Source organism: Daphnia pulex, chromosome 7, assembly GCF_021134715.1.
Source record: "Daphnia pulex isolate KAP4 chromosome 7, ASM2113471v1".
Taxonomy (NCBI): Eukaryota; Metazoa; Arthropoda; class Branchiopoda; order Diplostraca; family Daphniidae; genus Daphnia; species Daphnia pulex.
The window spans coordinates 11,353,866-11,373,772 of NC_060023.1; the positions used below are offsets into that span (position 1 = coordinate 11,353,866).

General features: G+C 39.8%; 5 protein-coding genes and 1 long non-coding RNA gene across 27 annotated transcripts; all 6 read left to right on the plus strand.

The window, feature by feature from the left end:
* Positions 1–1,567: 1,567 nt before the first annotated feature.
* On the plus strand, positions 1,568–3,446 carry LOC124198754 (surfeit locus protein 1-like). The gene is made up of 6 exons (XM_046594761.1): positions 1,568–2,292; positions 2,354–2,443; positions 2,515–2,639; positions 2,702–2,887; positions 2,939–3,112; positions 3,169–3,446. Exons 1-6 carry the CDS (start codon positions 2,251–2,253, stop codon positions 3,380–3,382), a joined length of 831 nt encoding a protein of 276 aa, XP_046450717.1. The 5' UTR covers positions 1,568–2,250; the 3' UTR covers positions 3,383–3,446.
* Positions 3,447–3,560: 114 nt separating this feature from the next.
* Positions 3,561–6,534, plus strand: LOC124198757 (homeobox protein extradenticle-like). Of its 4 annotated transcripts, none has more exons than XM_046594781.1 (9): positions 3,561–3,647; positions 3,995–4,241; positions 4,304–4,445; positions 4,511–4,761; positions 4,852–5,042; positions 5,118–5,253; positions 5,322–5,421; positions 5,501–5,652; positions 5,720–6,534. In XM_046594781.1, the coding sequence occupies exons 2-9, from the start codon at positions 4,071–4,073 to the stop codon at positions 5,777–5,779; spliced, it is 1,203 nt and encodes a 400-aa protein (XP_046450737.1). In that variant the 5' UTR covers positions 3,561–3,647; positions 3,995–4,070; the 3' UTR covers positions 5,780–6,534. The 4 variants fall into 4 exon arrangements, with proteins under 4 accessions (XP_046450737.1, XP_046450740.1, XP_046450738.1 ...); XM_046594784.1 differs by having other exon boundaries at positions 5,322–5,418; XM_046594782.1 differs by having other exon boundaries at positions 3,590–3,737.
* A 37-nt stretch (positions 6,535–6,571) lies between these two features.
* On the plus strand, positions 6,572–7,747 carry LOC124198758 (rhodanese domain-containing protein CG4456-like). 2 transcript variants are annotated; one of them, XR_006876709.1, is made up of 5 exons: positions 6,572–6,937; positions 7,027–7,149; positions 7,210–7,378; positions 7,465–7,576; positions 7,648–7,747. XR_006876709.1 is itself a non-coding variant. In XM_046594786.1 (4 exons), the coding sequence occupies exons 1-4, from the start codon at positions 6,832–6,834 to the stop codon at positions 7,520–7,522; spliced, it is 456 nt and encodes a 151-aa protein (XP_046450742.1). In that variant the 5' UTR covers positions 6,572–6,831; the 3' UTR covers positions 7,523–7,621. The 2 variants fall into 2 exon arrangements, 1 of the variants encoding a protein (XP_046450742.1); XM_046594786.1 differs by lacking the exon at positions 7,648–7,747 and having other exon boundaries at positions 7,465–7,621.
* Positions 7,748–7,966: 219 nt separating this feature from the next.
* LOC124198759 (rhodanese domain-containing protein CG4456-like) lies at positions 7,967–8,967 on the plus strand. Its single transcript, XM_046594788.1, has 4 exons — positions 7,967–8,163; positions 8,331–8,453; positions 8,521–8,686; positions 8,765–8,967. Exons 1-4 carry the CDS (start codon positions 8,076–8,078, stop codon positions 8,823–8,825), a joined length of 438 nt encoding a protein of 145 aa, XP_046450744.1. The 5' UTR covers positions 7,967–8,075; the 3' UTR covers positions 8,826–8,967.
* A 671-nt stretch (positions 8,968–9,638) lies between these two features.
* On the plus strand, positions 9,639–17,642 carry LOC124198755 (protein SOGA3-like). 18 transcript variants are annotated; one of them, XM_046594774.1, is made up of 30 exons: positions 9,639–9,761; positions 9,830–9,998; positions 10,072–10,645; positions 10,791–11,205; positions 11,419–11,628; positions 11,696–11,844; positions 11,904–12,125; positions 12,199–12,279; positions 12,347–12,562; positions 12,636–12,796; positions 12,913–12,928; positions 13,044–13,115; positions 13,246–13,290; positions 13,360–13,395; positions 13,467–13,565; positions 13,653–13,679; positions 13,749–13,838; positions 13,918–13,998; positions 14,123–14,230; positions 14,308–14,343; positions 14,404–14,457; positions 14,535–14,615; positions 14,736–14,816; positions 14,943–15,106; positions 15,179–15,394; positions 15,458–16,699; positions 16,820–16,937; positions 17,062–17,202; positions 17,278–17,370; positions 17,455–17,642. In XM_046594774.1, exons 5-30 carry the CDS (start codon positions 11,591–11,593, stop codon positions 17,523–17,525), a joined length of 3,738 nt encoding a protein of 1,245 aa, XP_046450730.1. In that variant the 5' UTR covers positions 9,639–9,761; positions 9,830–9,998; positions 10,072–10,645; positions 10,791–11,205; positions 11,419–11,590; the 3' UTR covers positions 17,526–17,642. The 18 variants fall into 18 exon arrangements, with proteins under 18 accessions (XP_046450730.1, XP_046450726.1, XP_046450722.1 ...); XM_046594770.1 differs by having other exon boundaries at positions 10,072–10,967; positions 11,169–11,246; positions 11,419–11,844; XM_046594766.1 differs by having other exon boundaries at positions 10,072–10,544; positions 10,631–10,713; positions 10,791–11,844.
* Positions 17,643–18,023: 381 nt separating this feature from the next.
* On the plus strand, positions 18,024–19,097 carry LOC124198760. The gene is made up of 5 exons (XR_006876710.1): positions 18,024–18,288; positions 18,416–18,540; positions 18,603–18,733; positions 18,812–18,899; positions 18,980–19,097. It is a non-coding gene; the product is annotated as an uncharacterized LOC124198760 (long non-coding RNA).
* Positions 19,098–19,907: the final 810 nt, after the last annotated feature.

Sequence of the window (19,907 nt, forward strand, 5' to 3'; positions counted from 1 at the left end):
GAGGAGGTTGAGGTGGAGGAGAATGAGGAGGAGGAGTTTGAGGAGGAGGAGATTGAGGAGGAGGAGAATGGGGAGGAGGAGGTTGAGGAGGTTGAGGGGGAGGAGAATGAGGAGGAGGAGGTTGAGGAGGTTGAGGAGGTTGAGGAGGAGGAGAATGAGGAGGAGGAGGTTGAGGAGGAAGTGAGGAGGTTGAGGAGGAGGAGAATGAGGAGGAGAAGTTTGAGGAGGAGGAGGTTGAGGAGGAGGAGTTTGAGGAGGAGAAGAATGAGGAGGAGGAGGTTGAGGAGGTTGAGGAGGAGGAGTTAGTAGGAATGGAATCTGGAATGGAATGGAATCTGGAATGGAATGGAATCTGGAATGGAATGGAATCTGGAAGGGAATGGAATCTGGAATGGAATGGAATGGAATGGAATGGAATCTGGAATCTGGAATGGAATCTGGAATGGAATCTGGAATCTGGAATGGAATCTGGAATCTGGAATGGAATGGAATCTGGAATGGAATCTGGAATGGAATCTGGAATGGAATGGAATCTGGAATGGAATGGAATCTGGAATGGAATGGAATCTGGAATGGAATGGAATCTGGAATCTGGAATGGAATCTGGAATGGAATCTGGAATGGAATGGAATCTGGAATGGAATGGAATCTGGAATGGAATGGAATCTGGAATGGAATGGAATCTGGAATGGAACGGAATCTGGAATGGAATGGAATCTGGAATGGAATGGAATCTGGAATGTAATGGAATCTGGAATCTGGAATGGAATCTGGAATCTGGAATGGAATCTGGAATGGAATCTGGAATCTGGAATGGAATGGAATGGAATCTGGAATGGAATGGAATCTGGAATCTGGAATGGAATGGAAGGTAACAATATCCAGAAGTAGAAGTAAAGGTAACAATATTTTGTATTGCACGACAAAGTTTCTTAGAGTAAATAATTACAGAATTAACTTGTAAGTTGTAAGCACAGCATATATAACTTAATTATTTCTTAGTAGTAAACAATTCTGTGTATGTTAAGCAGTAAAACAAACTTTGGGTGAGACAAAAGGAAAATTTATTTATAGTAGGACTACTACACAAACAAATTTTTTATTGTATGGTATGATTATGAACACAGCAAGTAATAGATATGAATATAGATGTCTTGACGTTTCTTCCCGAAATCTGGGGGCCAATAGGCCCGACCTTCTGTTTAGTCTTCGACCCTCGGTTTAGGTTAAGGGGATTTTAGTGTGTAACATTTATAGGGTTCTTTTTCCACGAACGTGCATTATTTTGTGTCCAATGATTATTTTATTTCTAATTTAGATTTATCTGAAGAACTGAATTTCATGAGGCCTTGTGGACAAGAAAAACGGAACTTAGACCTCATCACTCTCCGGCCTCTTTATTCACGTGAAAATCCCAGTGAAGAATGGACGGTAAAGTCACGAGTTTGCCAAGCTTTCAACGCGCTTCAACCACATTCAAAACCGAAGAAAAAACAAATGGCAATCTGAACTGGTTGTTCAGACATATAACAGCCGATCAAAGGATTCATCCCATCGAAAACGATCAGCAGAATCGGTGAGCGATGTGTCAGAGGAGAAAAGACCTCCGTGTCGAGGAAGGCGCACTAATCCTAAATGCGACTTCCAAGTAATAATCGAAGAAAATCCTATGACTATCGATGACAACTGACAATTCCCAATTTCTACTCAACAGTCGACCAGCGAGGAGAAATAGGTAATGTCGTTGACAAAACCTAGACGACGCCCTGGTCAACCACGGCACCACGAAAGGTGAAGAAAACTTCCGGGTAAAATCGGTAAAATACTTAAATTCTTTCGGGTTGCTATTTTTTTCACAAGCAAAGACGATGTGTTATTGTGAGTGTTGACAGTTGACTTGTTTGAATTCTAAATTCAGAGACCAAAGTGTGATGCTGCTTAAGCACGGACTCTGTATTTAAAATTGAACAAAACCTTATTGAAAAGGCTATTTTTAGATTTAATATAATGTAGCTTTTTTTAGACTTTTGTAGGTCATACGCTATTTTGATCTCTTTTTTTAAATGAAAAAAAAATCGCAAATATCCCTTCGGGTACCTTGCTAACGCAGGTAGCTGACAATTCACCATAGGTTTATCTGAAAATGCGCTAGGTGTCTCTGATCGTTCAAGTGTTATTCAAAAACTCTTCTGCACTTTTTTTGTGAAGACCTTTTCTTTTCCTAAAGAGATTAAATTGAAATTGATTACAATGCTCAGTTTAAGGCATTTTCAGAAAATTAGAAGAATTAAGGTAATTTGGTTTATAGCTTCAAAACTGTGTTTTTCAACATTCATTTTCTGCTACTATTCAGACATGTACACAAAATTACGTAAGACGATCAGCCTCAAGCTATGGGCAAAGAAATGCTGTAGATATCGGAATTCACGGTTATTCGTTATTGGTAAGATAATCGATTTTAAAAATAAAACGTACATATAGTTCTTTAACAAAAAATTGATCCAATAAATGTAGGCTATTCCAGCCATCACTTTCGGCCTTGGGACCTGGCAGATTTTCAGACGTCAGTGGAAACTTGGTGTTATTGATCATCTTGCCAGCAGAACGTCTGCACCACCAATTCCATTTCAGTCTACAGAGTGAGACTGATACAATTCTTTAACTCTACCCTTTTATGCATATTTACACCAATGCTCTACAGTATTGAAGGGCTATCTGACATGGAATACCGGAAGTTTGAACTCCATGGAAAATTTGAACATGACAAAGAGATTTACATTGGGCCAAGATCACTGGTTGGAAATGAAAAAAATGAAGGTGGTGGGATGTTGTCTTCAGGGCAGAGTGGCTATTTAGTCATCACTCCATTTAAACTATCAGATTCCAAGTAAGACATTCAAACAGTTAATTTTCTCAATTTTCTACAAGTTACTTTTAGTCTCACAGTTCTTGTAAACCGCGGATGGATTCCTCGTAAAAAAATGAATCCATTCACCAGACTAAATGGACAAAGAGAAGGCGAAACAAAACTGATTGGAGTGTACCGCTCTAATGAAAATCGCCCCCAGTTTGTACCCCAAAATCAGCCCAAAGACCGCATGTTTCATTTCAGGTAAAGACAATTATATTTTTCGCAAAGTTAGATAACTTCATATATATTGCGTACAGAGATGTGGAGGGAATGGCTCGGCTTCTAGACACTGCGCCAATTTTCTTTGACGCGGACGCTGATAGCACAGTACCGGATGGACCTGTAGGTGGACAAACAGTTGTTACTGTTAGAAATGAACACGTTTCGTACATTTTAACGTGGTATTCATTATCAATTATCACAGCATTTTTGTGGCATCGACGATTTATCAAGAAAATGCCTCTTATGTAACTTAAATGTATTTATCTTCATAGAGGTTAAAGTCAAATTAATACATTTTAACATCAAACATCATTATATTTTTACTCTTGTTGCGTTTTCATTTGTAAAAATAAAATTTTAATTAATAAAATTCAAAATAAAAAATAAATACAGTATCGCGAGTTTCTAGTACATCGATTATTGGCTTACCCGATATAATTATCGATACTTACCTTTGTGATCGCGTTCTCGCGTCTTTTTTGCTTTGTCCCGTCGATAATCTCGGCGATCTCTGGTAATTATTTTATGAGCCTTTGAGAAATGTGATTCAGTCTGTTTGAATACTAAACAACTCGTGAATTCCCGGTTTCAAATTGTGTGTCAAGTCAGTAAAGAAAGTTTTTATTCTAATTGAAAGAAATACGCTACGCAAGCAAACTTCTCTTCCATGGCGGACGCTTGTCGCCTTGGGCATTTTATAAGACGTTGGCATTTTTATATTAACCGAAGCCAATTTTTGTTATTTACGATTGCTTTCTTGCAATACTAGTGCTTTGTTGTGTCTAGTACATTTCATTTTATGTTTACATTTCATGAAATCACATGTATGGATGTTAGTAAACGGAAAGTCATTGTTTACAGGGTCTTTATTGCCAGGTCCTGTAGCCTGAAGGCAATACGTTTTGTGCAGTGACATTGGAAGATTTCATTGCTTTTGATGGATGATCCAAATCGACTTATGCATCCTGTTCCAGGTGGCCAGGTTGGACTAATGCATCAGCCACCGTATGGGTTACCTCCTGTCAATGTCGGAGTCAATGTTGGGGTTAACATGGCTTCACTTGATGGAGGGAACCAAGACTCTGAAAATATGACTGGACGAAAGCAGGTGTGTACAATTCCATTTCCAAAATCTTTTTTTCCTTTTAAGTAAAACTTCTTTTTTTTTAGGATATTGGAGAAATTCTGCAACAGATCATGAACATCACAGACCAGAGTCTTGATGAAGCCCAAGCACGCAAGCATACCCTGAACTGTCATCGCATGAAACCTGCTTTGTTTTCTGTCTTGTGTGAAATCAAAGAGAAAACTGGTAACCCTATTTCAATATGAATCCAAGTGATTGAATGGTAACATTAAATTGTGCTCTCACTTTAGTTTTGTCGCTACGCAACACGCAAGAAGAGGAGCCTCCAGATCCGCAACTCATGCGGTTGGATAACATGTTGATTGCTGAAGGAGTAGCTGGTCCTGAAAAAGGAGGTGGGGCCGGTGCTGCTGCCAATGCATCAGCTGCAGCGTCTCAAAGCGGCTCAATGTCGGACTCGGCTATTGAACACTCTGATTATAGGGCTAAGTTGGCACAAATTCGTCAAATTTACCATCAAGAGCTTGAGAAATATGAGCAGGTACACATTTTTAGCAATGCTTATTTTTTTATTGGACCTCTATGACAAGAAAATGGAGAATAACCATTTCATTTTTACATCCGCTTTCAGGCTTGCAGTGAATTCACCACCCATGTTATGAATTTGCTCCGAGAACAATCCCGTACTCGTCCGATTACACCCAAGGAGATTGAGCGGATGGTTCAGATCATTCATCGCAAGTTTAGCTCCATCCAAATGCAGCTGAAGCAAAGCACTTGCGAGGCCGTTATGATTTTACGATCTCGTTTCCTCGACGCCAGGTAAATTTTGCTATTTTTTTAAGGTTTGACCACGCCCATTAAAGGTGTTGTTCTATCGATGTCTTCATCATGTAGGAGGAAGCGGCGTAACTTCAGCAAACAAGCTTCTGAGATCTTGAATGAGTACTTCTACTCGCACCTAAGCAACCCCTACCCAAGTGAAGAAGCCAAAGAAGAGCTCGCTCGTAAATGTGGGATCACCGTTTCACAGGTTAATTTCTTTTTAAATCCTTTTAAGAGGAATAAGCGCATTAATGTTTTGTTATTTTTACAAAAAAGGTTTCGAATTGGTTCGGTAACAAACGAATTCGTTACAAGAAAAACATTGGAAAAGCCCAAGAGGAGGCCAACCTGTATGCTGCTAAAAAGGCCGCGGGTAGTTGTTTCCACTCTGAGGATTTTCAAATCCTCGTATTACCGGAGCGATTCTAATTTTCGTACTTTTTCTTTCTCGTTAGGTTCCTCGCCATACAGTATGGCTGGAACTCCCGGACCGATGATGTCGCCTCAACCTGGTGGTCCTGAACTCAGGGGTCCACAAGATTCCTTAGGCCCGTACGGTGCTATGGGACTCAACGGTGGTGACTTTCCTTCCTCCATGGGCGGCCAAGTAAACTACTTTTAATGACTTAACTAGTGGTATCTCAGCATATTAATTAATGTAAACGTGTTTGTAGGGCTATGGCGATTCATCGATGGGTTATGATCCAAGTATGCATCAAGTGAATTCACCCTGAGGGGTGGACGAGTGCCCCTTCTCCTCCTCCACCCTATTTCTCGGCAAATCAACTCTTAATTTACTAACTTCATCAGATCTTGATCATACTGTGCGTTACAAGCTATCTTCAGCTGTTCGATTAACTCGTTCTAACCCATCTCGTACTCCTTCTTTTGTCCCTTCCTCTCAGTGCAGCTTTGTTGTTTCGTCTTGATAGAAAATGTTTCTGTGGATCACCTCGATCGGTGCTTGTTTTTTCTCATTTGTTTCAGAAACCTCTGTAGTTTTAATCGCTTTTGCGTATAGTTGAAACCGTCGATGTAGTCGTTATCGTTTTTATTTGACAACTAGAAGTGAACCGAACATCTCCGATTACAATCACGTACGCTCTCCCGTCACCGAAAAAACGATCATCAGTATTCTCGAAAATCCACATCCCACGGACCCGAGTCCTATTTCTAAAAAAACAAAAAAAACACAAGAATTCCCATCAAGTTTGCGTTTTAACTGAAAAAAAATACTTTTCTTTTGATATGGTGGTGGAACCGAATGCAATTTTTGGTATTAGAATATTTTGCAGTTCCTCCTCTGTCCTATAAAAAAAATGACTGGCGCTTTGAAGTGAAGCTCAAAATATTTCTTTCTCGTTGGTACGTTTTTATATTATTTTCCACTAATCCGTGTCTCCTTTTTAAACACTATATTCATCTGTTCACCGCGCAAATCCTTGCCATGAAATCATGTACAACCAATACATCCATTTCTAGGTGTCAACGTTCTTATTTTTTTCTCATTATTTTTTGAATGTTTTCAAATTTCAACCATCCCGAGGGTTGATGATGCAGTTCGTGTATCAGCGGCTCAGCGCCTTTCAGTGGTAGCAGATTTACATGTTGCATTTCGTGGAAGAGTGGTAGCAGACGGCAAATCTCTGACGTATTGTAGTCTGCTAACTTCTTTATTTTCTTTTCACTTATTTTGCTGCGCAAATAACTTGATTACGAACCGTTTTTGATTATCTACTACTTACCTTCTGTTTTAAAAGTTCTTGCTTCTCATAAACGGCATAAAATGTCATCAGCACGCCTTTTTTCTCGGGCTTTAGTGAACATAATTTCAATGCCTTCAAATATCTGTCTTCATAGTCGTTATTGTTCAGAAGCTGCTGTTAAACTAGGTATGATTCAACTTCATGTAAATATGTAATGTTAAGAAATGTTTGTGTTCTGTCTGGAATCTTGGAATGAATTCTTTGTCATTTTCCAGGCTCTATTGATTTTGAATCAGTGAAAGCTGGACTAGATAAGAAGAGCTTGACATACATAGATGTTCGTAATAGAAGTGAATTGCAAAAGGATGGCACGATTGTAGGAAGCTTCAACATTCCTTGTAAGAATTTAGTAGAAAGATTAATTTTAATAAGTGACTTCAATTTTGAGAAATTAACAGTGCCAGAGGTAACCAATGCATTTGCCATGAGCCCTGAAGATTTCAAACAAAAGTATGGCTTTCCCATGCCAGAGAAAAATGCAGATAACATTATTGTGGGCTGCCTGTTTGCAATCAGATCAAAAGAAGCTGGATTGTTTCTTCAGAAAATTGGCTATAACACCATAAGGTGATCATTGTAATCTTCCCTCATTAAACTCCAGCAATCTGCCTACCTTTATTACCTATACTTTTTTATATAAATTAATTTTTTAGGATTTATAATGGAGGCTTCAATGAATGGAAAGCTAAAGATGGACCCATCACTAAATAATTTTTTTCCTTGTAAGTGGACTGATATGAAAGTGAAGACACATGCATCGTATTGGTATTAGAAAATCGTAGACGAAAATTAAATTCTGTGTTTAAATTCTGTAATGCGCTCTTTAATTCATTCAGAGAACAGAAAGATTGCGATTGTGTGATCGCTGATCGGTTAATTTTTTTGCAGAATTTTTGAATTTCTATCAATTTTTTGTGACATTGCCAGACCACAGATGAAGACCACGAATAAAGAGAGATAAGATGATAAAAAATAAGGATAAGATTAATAAGATTCAAGACCAGATAAAAGCAGAGTAATAATAGAATTAATATTTAATTTATTCAACACAAAGCCCACTGACCGCACTGACCACTGTCGACTGGTGAGAACAACTTTGTTTTTTAGTTACCTAGGAGATACCTACCTGCTAGCAGCCTGCTACGCACCTGACGACCTGAGGCTGAGACCTGACATAGTAATCAGTTCCATTCCAGTCCCGTCGTCCCGTAGCTGTTGAATAAATAAGCAAGGTACGGTTTGCCGAAGGTTATAGGCACCTCGCATGCATTGTATCACGAAGCTTTCGAGGCGGTTAGTTCAGTTCCAGTACAGCAGTTTCGCTAAATTTACATCCAACATGACTCAACCTGGTAACTTATTATTGGCATTTAGAGATTTAGCTTTTTATTGTTTGCATTTAGACATTTTTTGTTTATTATTTGCATGACATTCACATTTGGTGTTTTTATTGGCATTTAGACTTTAGACATCAGAGTGTGAGAAACAGCAAGTCATTGTTATTTGTTCTTGATTCCAGGTACAATTGATTTTGAAGAAATATGTGCTGGTCTAGAGAGCAAGAGTATCACTTATATGGATGTTCGCAATCAGAGTGAACTGCAGAGTGATGGACAAATTGTCGGAAGTGTCAATCTTCCATGTAACATACTTTTAAACCACAATATATTTAAAAATTCTTAAAATAGAAATAATCTTTATTATTTCAGTGCCTGAAATAATAGAAGCATTTGCGTCTCCTGATGCTGATTTCAAGAACAAGTATGGATTTGAAAAACCAGACAAAAGTGCTGCTCTGGTTGTGGGATGTTTGGCAGGCAAGAGAGCTGCAGCTGCCGGAGAACAGCTTGAAAAACTTGGCTTCAGCAACTTTAGGTATGGTATTGCTTTTAATATTTGTAATGAGTACCATAAGACCTGCATAAAACTAAGATAACGAGACTTTATCTCAAGGGTGTATCCTGGAAGCTTCAGTGATTGGAAGGCTAAAGGAGGAGCCATATCAAAACCATAATTTTGTATTGTTCTTAAATACTGCATTTAGTTATGCAGAACAGCATCATTTAGCTGTTTAAGGGTGCAAGGTTTGTGAATTTCTTATTATTATTCGTTGTAAAATGAAGCAATAATTAATACAGACGTTATTTACTTGAAAATTTTCGACTACGTGTTGTGGTGACTGACGGTGAGTTCTGTATGGTCAGGATTTAAAAAAATAATTGACTACCCAAACTAGAAAATCAGCGAGATGTTATTCGTTCATCGCAGACTTCAAGAGAAACGCGGAAGGTAAATAATTAGTTAAAATTTTTAAGTAGCCTTGCCGTAAGACTTTGCAAAATTATGATTGACCTGACCTATTTCTATTTGAATAATAAGGTGATAAATTTAGCCTAGTGTGTAAAAAAAAAGCCATGAAACCCAGATGGGATAGGATGTTGTCTACGTGAGGTGATCCACGTAGACACCTGCGAACACAGCCAGCAAGCCTGCGGCATAAGAATTCGTAATCGTTCAGCATCTGGGCAACAATAAATATGAGGCGCGTTGCAGAGTGGACGAGCGAAGTTCGGTTAATCCCAGTATCCTGTACAGTCTTGCTCTGTCTCTTTTCCGAAGTCGAGTGATCCTGTCCAAATTTCTTAATGTAGCATGGCATTATGGAGTTGGATTCGAGCTGTTATCGGAACAAGAGATTTCCACTATTTGATTGAATACCTTTTGCGTTCTCTCATCGCCACTGAATCCCCAGGTAGACAGTTTGATTCTTGATTTCTACTCTTAATCGATCCTGCGTGTTAATTTCCGTGATTGCTGCTGCTTGTTGTTGAGTTACATTTTGACGAGATCCGGGACCGATTGAATGATCACAGTCTCATTTATCTGGATGTCCGTAACAGAATTGAATTGCTGGTTGATGGGAAAGTAGCCGGCAGTGTTAATATTCCGGGTAAGCGGAATTTGCTTTAGTACTTTATTTTTTAATGTATCAAGTCTAAAAAAAATGTCCAATGTCAGAAACTGAATTAGAAGGCGCATTTGATAGAAATGATCGCGAGTTTTTCGCTCTATACGGATTCTGCAAACCAACCAAAGGAGCTGAAAATATTGTGGTTGCCTGCCACTCTGGGAGACGGGCCATTACCGCTGTAGAAAAACTTTTAAGATTAGGATATGGTTCTATCAAGTAATTTGCTATCTAAGCGTTTAGGATTTTTTTCTAGGATTTTTTTATTTTTGGGGTTCATTATTTTTTATAGGATTTACAAAGGAAGTTTCCTGGACTGGAAGGCCAGAGGTGGTTTCATTGTAAAACAGTACTAAAATACTAAAAACACTTGAAAAAACAAAAGATGCACAAACTAATTCGAAGCCCTCAAATTCTAATAACGCCCTGTTTTATCATTGCCAGAAATTTTAACGTATTTAGATGGCTCAATATTAGATTGAAATCCTAAAATCTTAATCAGGATTCCTCACCGTAGAAAATACATTTATAGAATTTGCACCTATTTTGCTTTTCGTATTCTGGGAACCGATACACATATTGGTTAACGATTCACGTACGCATCTCATCTAGCATATGCCTCAATTTGGACCGACTATTCTAAAAGTTTGTTTGGACTTTGATTGTCAAAGTGCCAAAATTCCATCCAGCATATATTCGTAATAGAAGGCACCAAAGTGTTGTCTGTTATTTCTACCCTGAATTGTCAACGACCTCTAAAATAAGGTAAGCGGCAACATTTTTTTCAAAAAGGACATGTTATTTCTATTGATCCCAGTGCCTTTCTCTTTTTTGAATATGTTGAATCGCAGCTAACGAAGTCAACGGTACAATATTACGACCGTTGATTGTATATACGTACCGCCTATAATCGAAATTGAATTTGTGTGTGTAGGTAAGCATCAGACTTTGCAACCATCAACAAGACGATACGACTACAACTAATCGATACCTTCCGGCCTTGCTATAAAGATCAGCGTCCGCCGGATTCCCCACGATTTGAAAAGCATCTGGAGAGCGAATGATACTGCACTGCAATCTGTAGCTGACATTATCCATTCCTTAATGTTGGAAAGTGAATGTCGGTATTTGGAAAAAGAATCGGACTTCCGAAATTTGTAATCAGACAGCAGCAGCTGGCCGGAGAAGGTAAGTTCACTGTCCGTAGTATAGAAAGCACTTTCTTTATCAATATCACTAATAACCCGAGTCAATGGTCGGGGAGAGGAATGAATTTATAGCTTAATAATACTTGCCACGATGAGAAAAAGAAAAGATTTGGAAATTCACTTTTTATCTCTAATGGATTGTCGATACAACGGACATGGCCGAATGATTACATTTCTCTAGTTATTACGCACTCGAGTCTCCACAAGAAGTTAAAAAGGTACTGCATGAATAGCCGTGCGAGAATTTTTGTTAACAACGGTAAGGAAACCCAAATTAACCATTGGTTTTTCTATGAATACCGTTTTTTTTATTGTTAAATTATTTTTAAATCTTTTTTTAAAAAGATGTTTACGGCCTCTCGTCGGCAAACAAACTGTGGCATTCTCATGTTTCTCTGTTTTCATTAACGGTAAATGTTTATGTTGTGCAGGAAGCAAGGCGATAGATTTTGTTCCCATAATAATAAGCGGAAAACATTAGCCATCACATGATCGGGAAAGAAAGAGAAAATCCACGGATAACTGTACACCCGGAAAAGAAAAAGAAGAAGAAAAACACACCGGATCTGGAACCCGGAAGAAAAAAGATGCGCATATAAGAAGATGCGATATCGGAGGACAGAACCATTTCGTCACCGGCAGTAAGAAAATGTTGTCTTCTTCGCTACTATGTAGCAGTTTCGTCATCTTGTTAACTATCATCGTCAGGAGCCATTGTGATACTTATCATCATCATCATCATAGAGGATATGCAACACTCAATCCCATTTTATCATCTAAATCATCTCCTTCCGATTTGGATTCTGCGCTGGAACACGTCTCTGAGAATTCGACAAAGTTGAACCATCGTAAACGGGGTAAAATTCAATTATTTCAAAGTTCATGTTCAACATTTATCGTCATTTCGTTAATGTAGGGAAACATCTTTCGGTCCCTGTCCCCGTTATGAATAACTCGATAGAACATCCACCTCTTGATAACGCGCTTCAATCCAACGAGTCAATCCCACTGTTGAAGGAAAATTCAGCGGAAGACAAATCGCCTGATGATGGAGAGTCTAGAATTAATCCACGTTTCGTTGGATTTGAACTCGTTGGCGGCGAAGGCCTTCATCCCCATTGGAGGCACATACAAAAAGGTAAGCGAACAAAATAAATCGTTGCATTATTCAGTAAGTTTTAAATACGGCTCGTTATTATCAACGACTTTAGGTGTGGATACCCATGAAGAAATGGCTGATGCGATTGGTCCACCGATTGTACATATAACGCTTGCTGATGATGAACCTCCTGGTGATTAGCTTTTGACCCAACAATTAATGTGTTGTATTGTAAGACTGACACATTTTATTTATCATAGATGAAGGCCTAATCAACCGTGAACTAGAAATAGGACAACTTTTTCAAGAAACTTTTAGAGCCGATTGGTCTCTACTATCTGATCGTCTTAGTAGGCTAGCAAGTTGGTTCAATATCGGAAGGTTTCTCAAAACGAAAATAGGATTCGGAAGGTTTTTGAAATTCTCTTCCGGATCAACTTCAGGAGCAACAACAACAATTATTGCAGGGCCACCAGGTAAATTGATTTCTCTTTGTTCCTGTTCTGTGACATGCATCAATTGTGCACTATTATATGTCTATCGATAAAGGTCCTCCTGGTCCAACCGGCCCGACTGGTCCTTCCGGAGCGACCGGTCCAACTGGACCTGCTGGAGTTGATGGAGTGGGAATTCCAGGCACTCCGGGCATTCCCGGAATACCTGGAACGCCAGGAGCTGCTGGTGCAGCTGGAGCACCAGGGCCGACCGGGGTAATTCATATTAGTCGGCATTCCCTTGATAACGCCGATCTTGATTGAATTTTGTATTCCTTTTTTATTATTTTGGTACACTACTTGAAACCTGCGTATCTACTGATGAATAACAGGCGACGGGACCGAGTGGTAAGAAACGTTTTACTTTCCTAGTATTTTATTACTTTGATGCTAATTTTTAGGACCAAGCAGGGTTATATCTAGTAAAATAAATAATAACGTTTCCTGATTTGTTTGGTCACAGGAACTTCAGGTGCCGCTGGGCCCACTGGGGCGAATGGACCTCCTGGCGCTCCTGGACCGAGTGGGTCGCCAGGTAAAGGAAAAAAAAATTTCGAATGAATGAATCAGAATTTTTGTCAAAAATTAATTTTTATTTAATACTGCTGCGACGAATGTTTGATTCTAGGTTATTATTTCTTGAATTCTCTCTTTTTGATTATTAGGACCTGCTGGGGCATCCGGACCACCTGGTGCTGCTGGTTCAGCTGGTAAGGCAACAAAATTAACACAAATTATAATTTGAAGTTTGCATATATGAAACCAATTCCTGTTCCTAGGTCCTACTGGTGCTACCGGAAGTATAGGAGCTCCAGGTAATTCGTTCAAGTTTCCTTGGATCCATTTTTCCTATATTTATCTATGTTTATCCATGTCATATTCCAAGGTCCAACGGGTCCAAGCGGTTCAACTGGTCCAACTGGAGCAACAGGATCAACGGGGGCCGCTGGATCGGCGGGAGCGACGGGTCCACCAGGTGCTACAGGTAAGCGAACGCAGTGAATCATTGAATTATTGAATTATTAATTATTATTTTTTTAATTTTTTAATTTTTAATTATTATTTTTTTCAGGTCCCGCAGGATCATCGGGAGCTACAGGTAATTTACCAGTTTCCTTTACTTAACAATTTCGCTTAATTTTAACAACTTGTTTCTGTTTACTTCTAGGTCCTACTGGGCCGAGTGGATCGGCTGGACCTACTGGTCCACCAGGTCAAACTGGATCGGCCGGAGCTCCTGGCGCTGCAGGCTCGACTGGTAATAACAATCATTGGATCCTTTTTCTGAAACTCTACAAGCCGCCCGATAATAAATTTGTTGTATGAATGGTTTACAGGGGCGGTTGGGCCACCGGGACCGCCTGGAAGTGCTGGGGCAGCGGGGGCTGCTGGCGCTGGAGGTTCAGCCGGGGCTACAGGTAGACCCTTTACGCACCTTCAGAAACAAAATAAAGTTTATTAAGACTTTTTATTTTTGTTCTGTACTTTAGGACCTTTTCTGTTGTTTAGAACATTGTATTAATTGTCAATTTATGTTTGCAGGTCCTCCGGGTCCACCTGGAGCAACAGGAACAACGGGGGCCGCTGGATCGGCGGGAGCGACGGGTCCACCAGGTGCTACAGGTCCCGCAGGATCATCGGGAGCTACAGGCAATTTACCAGTTTCCTTTACTTAACAATTTCGCTTAATTTTAACAACTTGTTTCTGTTTACTTCCTTACTTCCAGGTCCCACTGGGCCGAGTGGATCGGCAGGCCCCACTGGTTTGTTAAATTTAGAAGTCAATTTATGAATGAAAATGAATTTAAATTTGAATTTACCAGGTCCACCAGGTCAAACTGGAACGGCTGGAGCTGCAGGCGCTGCAGGCTCTACTGGTAATATCAATCATTGGATCCTTTTCTGAAACTCTACAAGCTGCCCGATAATAAAATGTTGTTCGAATGGTTTACAGGTGCGGTTGGGCCACCAGGACCACCGGGAAGTGCTGGGGCAGCGGGGGCTGCTGGCGCTGGAGGTTCGGCCGGGGCTACAGGTAGACCCTTTACGCACCTTCAGAAACAATATAACGTTTATTAAGACTTTTTATTTTTGTTCTGTACTTTAGGACCTTTTCTGTTGATTCTGTCTATTAATTGTCAATTTATGTTTGCAGGTCCTCCGGGTCCACCTGGAGCAACAGGAACAACGGGGACCGCTGGGGCTGCAGGTGCAGCAGGTTCAGCCGGGGCTACAGGTATAGTCTCTTTTGCTTCTTCAGAAGATTCAGATTTGATCAAGAGATGAAATGAAATTCTAAAAAGAATCTGAATGAATCTGAATGCAGAATATCATTTAATTAACCATTCATTTTTTACTTTAGGGCCTCCCGGGCCTCCTGGAGCAGCAGGAGCTCCTGGCCCTCCAGGGGCTCCAGGAGCCGCCGGCCGTATCGGGGATGAAAATGGTGAATATAGCGATGATGACGATTCAATCAATATAGAATCAATCAACGGTGCACAGACATCCGACAGCCTCAATGCACTTGTAAGTTTTTGTGTGAGAAGCATAGTGCTATTCTCATTGGATTGCCTCAACATCAAAATTCTTAACGTTTAGATGGATAATTCGACTGGACTTGAGACGACGACAAACCACCCAGAGAAAAAGCCTATAAGGGTGCTGAAAAAGCCGGCGAACAAACCGGATCCCAACACTAATTCATCCGTGCCAGAGCAAATAGAAAATAATTTTGATCAACCACAAGGAACGGTGGATTCATTGGCGATGACATCGGTAGCGGTGTTGGCAGATGTTGTTCGAGATTCGCCCCTGGTATAGTAAATTGAAATAATTTGCATCTCGCCAAAAACTAAATTTACCGTATTATTTCAATAGTTTCTTCAACCAGAGCAAGTGTCAGTTCAATGGCCACCGACAGGGCAGATATTGAAGCCCATTGAATCGCTACACTCGGAGCAAAACGCGATTCAAAATCTATCGTCACAACAAACGGAGACTATGCTGGTACCTGGGTCACTGCAATTTGATCAAAATATGGGGTCAATTTCATTGCAGTCTGAGCAAATAACGCAGCCGCTTGAGCCCATCAATTCAAAGGAGAAACCAGTTGAAACTGTAAAGGCGGAATCACTCGAGTTCTCTCAGTCGGAAGAAAACGATTCTGTGCTGCTCATGGGCGAAATACTTAAGCAGTTTGAGATCGTCACGCAAAAGCCTTTCGAGTTGGAGACTAATCCGGGTGAATCTTTACTCCCGGAGCCTATTGTGGAGAAATTTGGATCGTTTCAGACGGAGAAAACGACGGAACCGCTCGATTGGAAGCCACCTGTTAACATTACAAATCCGCCAATTGAATTCGGTACGGAGAAACCATTCGAGTTGTTACCAACGGTGCAAATTGAGAAACAAAAAGTCGAATCACTTCATCAACCGCAACAAAATCTCACCGAGTCGCCATCAGATAAAACCACGCCTGTTAAATCCGGAGAACAAGTGCAAATAGAAAAGAAACAACAAGATAATTCAGATGAATCTGTACTGCCAGTGCAAATAGCGGAGCAATTTGATTTCATTTTGCCACATCATTCATTCGAGTTGGAACAACCTGAGAAGCCGATTGAACCTTTTAAACCGGAAGATATCAAACATTCAGAATCATTGCCCCAGAAAAATAAGGAAGAAACATTGGTTGATTCAATTGTTGAAATGGTTCCGCCCACGAAGAAGGTGGATTCGCAAATACAATTCGAGCAAACAACTATGAAACCAATCGAGTGGATGCAAGTAGAGAAAAACAAGTCAATTGAATCTGTGCCGGAGCAAAAAGAAAAGCCAGGTAAATCAATAGAGATTAAGCAAAAGGTGAATCCACTTGAGAAATTGCAACGAATGACGAAACTAGCAGAAATGGCCAAAAATTATTCAGAAAAATCAGCAGATGCAGAAGAGCAGCAAGCCGGGCAAATAGAAAAACCAGTAGAGCACGCACAGGCACAGGAAGTGAATGCACACGAACATGCGCAACAAGACCGAAATGAGAAACCAAATGATTTATTATTACTCCAGCCAACAGATATGCCATCCGCAGTTGAACTCCTAGCGCCACCGATTGAAAAGGTGAGAGATTGAAACGGATGACATTAATTATGTTACACGCAATGATTCTATTATGACGAAAGGAAATGTAGGATTCAAAAATTTGAATTTTTTTTTCTGGCCTAATTTGGAATAAAACAGGTTGACGAACACCAAATTCAGCATCATCCGGATGAAAATTTGAATGTTGCAACAACAACTGAGCAAGTTGTGTCCGAGCTGGACGACGAAATTTCACGAATCATACAAACTTTATCAGGTAACTCTACTAAAATTCTGCGCTTTCTATAGAGCTCTAAGAACATTAATAAGTAGAGTGTAGAAAAGATATCATCAAATTCATAGTATGTAATTCAATTCTTCCCTCGTTGCTCAACAACTAGATGGATATGATTCAACATCTGAGCAAGAAGTGCTTACCGATCTTGCAAATTCCACAAATAAGGGTGAATTGCGCATACCCGATACAACCGTCATTCCAACTTATCAACAAGAAAGTAAACCTACAGAAGAAAATCTAAGTGGTAACACTTGGAAACCAGAATTTGTTGTTTACATTTAATAGTTTGTTACTCGCCTTTGAATTTGTTTTGTTTTAGCGATTTCTCCGGTCTACCCCACGCTAAACGAAAAATATGAAAAAGAAGAAACAGCAGCTGATTTGCTCCGAAAATTTTACTCATCATATATTCGTAAGTTTTTATAAACTAAATAAAGGCTATTGAAAATAACACTATTATAACTTTTATTGGGTATCACTTAATTTTTTCGCACAGGACCAGCAAGAAAAACTGAATCAGTTGATCATCTAAAGATAGGGGAAATACATCCCAATCATAATAGCTGAATAACGTTAGGAAATAAACAGCCCGACAAAGTTTTGGAGGAACTCTGCATAATATGCGTTTATTTTCATTGTACAAATTTTACTGTTTTGCCAATAAATTTCCGTGTTCTTTGTTGATATCAATTCATACTTTATTAAGCATTCTGGTTCAGAGTTAACTGATGTTTTTCTTTAGAAAACGTGCACGAGACTGGAGGATAATACAATATTTGTCATCTGAATCGAAACTAAAATCAGTTTGACGCTGCTAGAGGTAATAATTTACAGTGCGAATTATACATGGGTATGGAGACTCTCCATCTCCATACCCCTGACGAAGCTTAACCAGAGCTTAACGGACTGATGGGCGACGGCCAACGGAACCTCCAACCTACTCAAACAGTCACCAACGAATAAAGTGACATTGCCAACATTATCATATTCTCCTAGAAAGATCGAGTTCCAAGCTATGCAATCAGAATAGCGAAATTTTTATGTCCGCAATTCCGCATCCGAAAACTCCTTTTAAATTGCAATCTATATCTAGCAATATGGCAACGTTTTAAATCACGTCTGCTCTTCATTCTTGTCTGCTACTAATGGTGGGGATTTCGATAGGCATCAAAATCACCTCGTGGTGGTGATTGAGTTCAATTGAAAAATAATAAATGTTGTGCACGATATTCTAAGCATATGAAGATAGTTGATGACATAAAAGAATAAAATGCTTCCATAATAACTAGTTTCGTGATCCTAGACATATCATGACCCACACGATACCTGCGTAAGTGAATCATGTATAATATTCACATCAATGGGAATGTTAACTTCTTTCTTGTACTCATGATGTTGAAACTTTTATAAAGCAAGGTGTGTATTTTGTTACTACATTCCTCCTCATCTCTTCACAGTATTTTGTCTCCCCAATTTCTTCTCTGGTCTTTTCATCTCTAGAGATGAGAAGATGAACCAAGCCAGCTGGCTTGGTCTGGGACTTCCCCGAAATACAACATCAACTTTGTTAAATGTTGAAATGGTAAATATATTTCTTAACAATATTGATGAAACTTTTCTAAATTTCAATATCTGTTATTACAGAAGTTACTGTGTCTTTGATACAAAAAAATGAGTGGGCCAAATTTATCCCTGGGGAGATATTGATCACTGATGAAGATGCCAAGATGGTAAAGAGAGATAAAATTAGTCCGATGGAGTTTGTCTTCCTCAAAGTAAAACATATTCTACACCTTTTGGTTGTTGATTTGTGTTTCACCCTATTATATTTTTTGTTCTTTTCCTTTCAACAGGTTCCATCAGAATAATGTTGCATCAAGAATTGAACTGCATCGAGCAGAGCCAGAAAATTCTGGCGCCTTGTGTCTGGTCAACCGTCGAGTAACTATTAATTAAACAAAATAATAATAGGAAAGATTTAAAACCATTGATCTATATATTTAACTAAAATAATCTACCAGTATCCGCCAGTATCATTTCCTATGACTTTGGTTGAAGGTCACGAGAAACATTACGTAAAACTGTCAATGCGGTGATGTGAAAAAGAAAGAAAAGGGGAGGAAAAAGAGGTTGGGTGAGGACGACACGTGTAACATCATTATCAAGTAGGTAAAATAGCCGCAAGGTATAAGATGTGGGTCAGGGGGAGAAAAAATCGTATAAAAGGCGAGAGAAAAGGCCATGGAAATCAGTCGAGTGAGCATCTCCGACACGGCAACAACTGCTGTGCACCGTCTGTCACCAACTGCATTCTTTATCGTATTATCAGTTCGCAATCATGGGTAAATATTCTGTTTTTTTTTTCATAAAGTTGTTAATCAGTTTCTTTTGTTTATCTGTTTGTCAATTTCTAGTAGTTGTTAAATAATAATGTTCGAATAAATTACTGTCTAGTTAACTATGGCGTCGTGCTGCTGTTGGGTGTCGTATCGTTGATGGCTGGGTCGACCACTGGTGTACCGATGTCTCCTGGGTATGGCGGGTACCAAAGCACAACCTACGCTGCTCCAGCTTACTACACCGAGGCTCCCAAGTACTACACCACCAAGGCATCGGAGTACTACACGACTACGTATGCTGCCCCAGCCTATTACACCGAGGCTTCCAAGTATTACTCAGCTCCCAGCTACTACACCGAGGCTCCAACTTATTACACCACCAAAGCGGCTGAATACTACACCGAGGCGACCAAGTACTACACAACCAAGGCTCCAGAGTATTACACCACAACGTATGCTGCCCCGAGCTATTACACCGACGCCCCGAAGTATTACTCTGCCCCGAGCTACATCACCAAAGAGCCCGAGTACTACACCAAGGCTCCGGAGTACTACACGACTACGTATGCTGCTCCAAGCTACTACACCGAGGCTCCGAAGTACTACACCA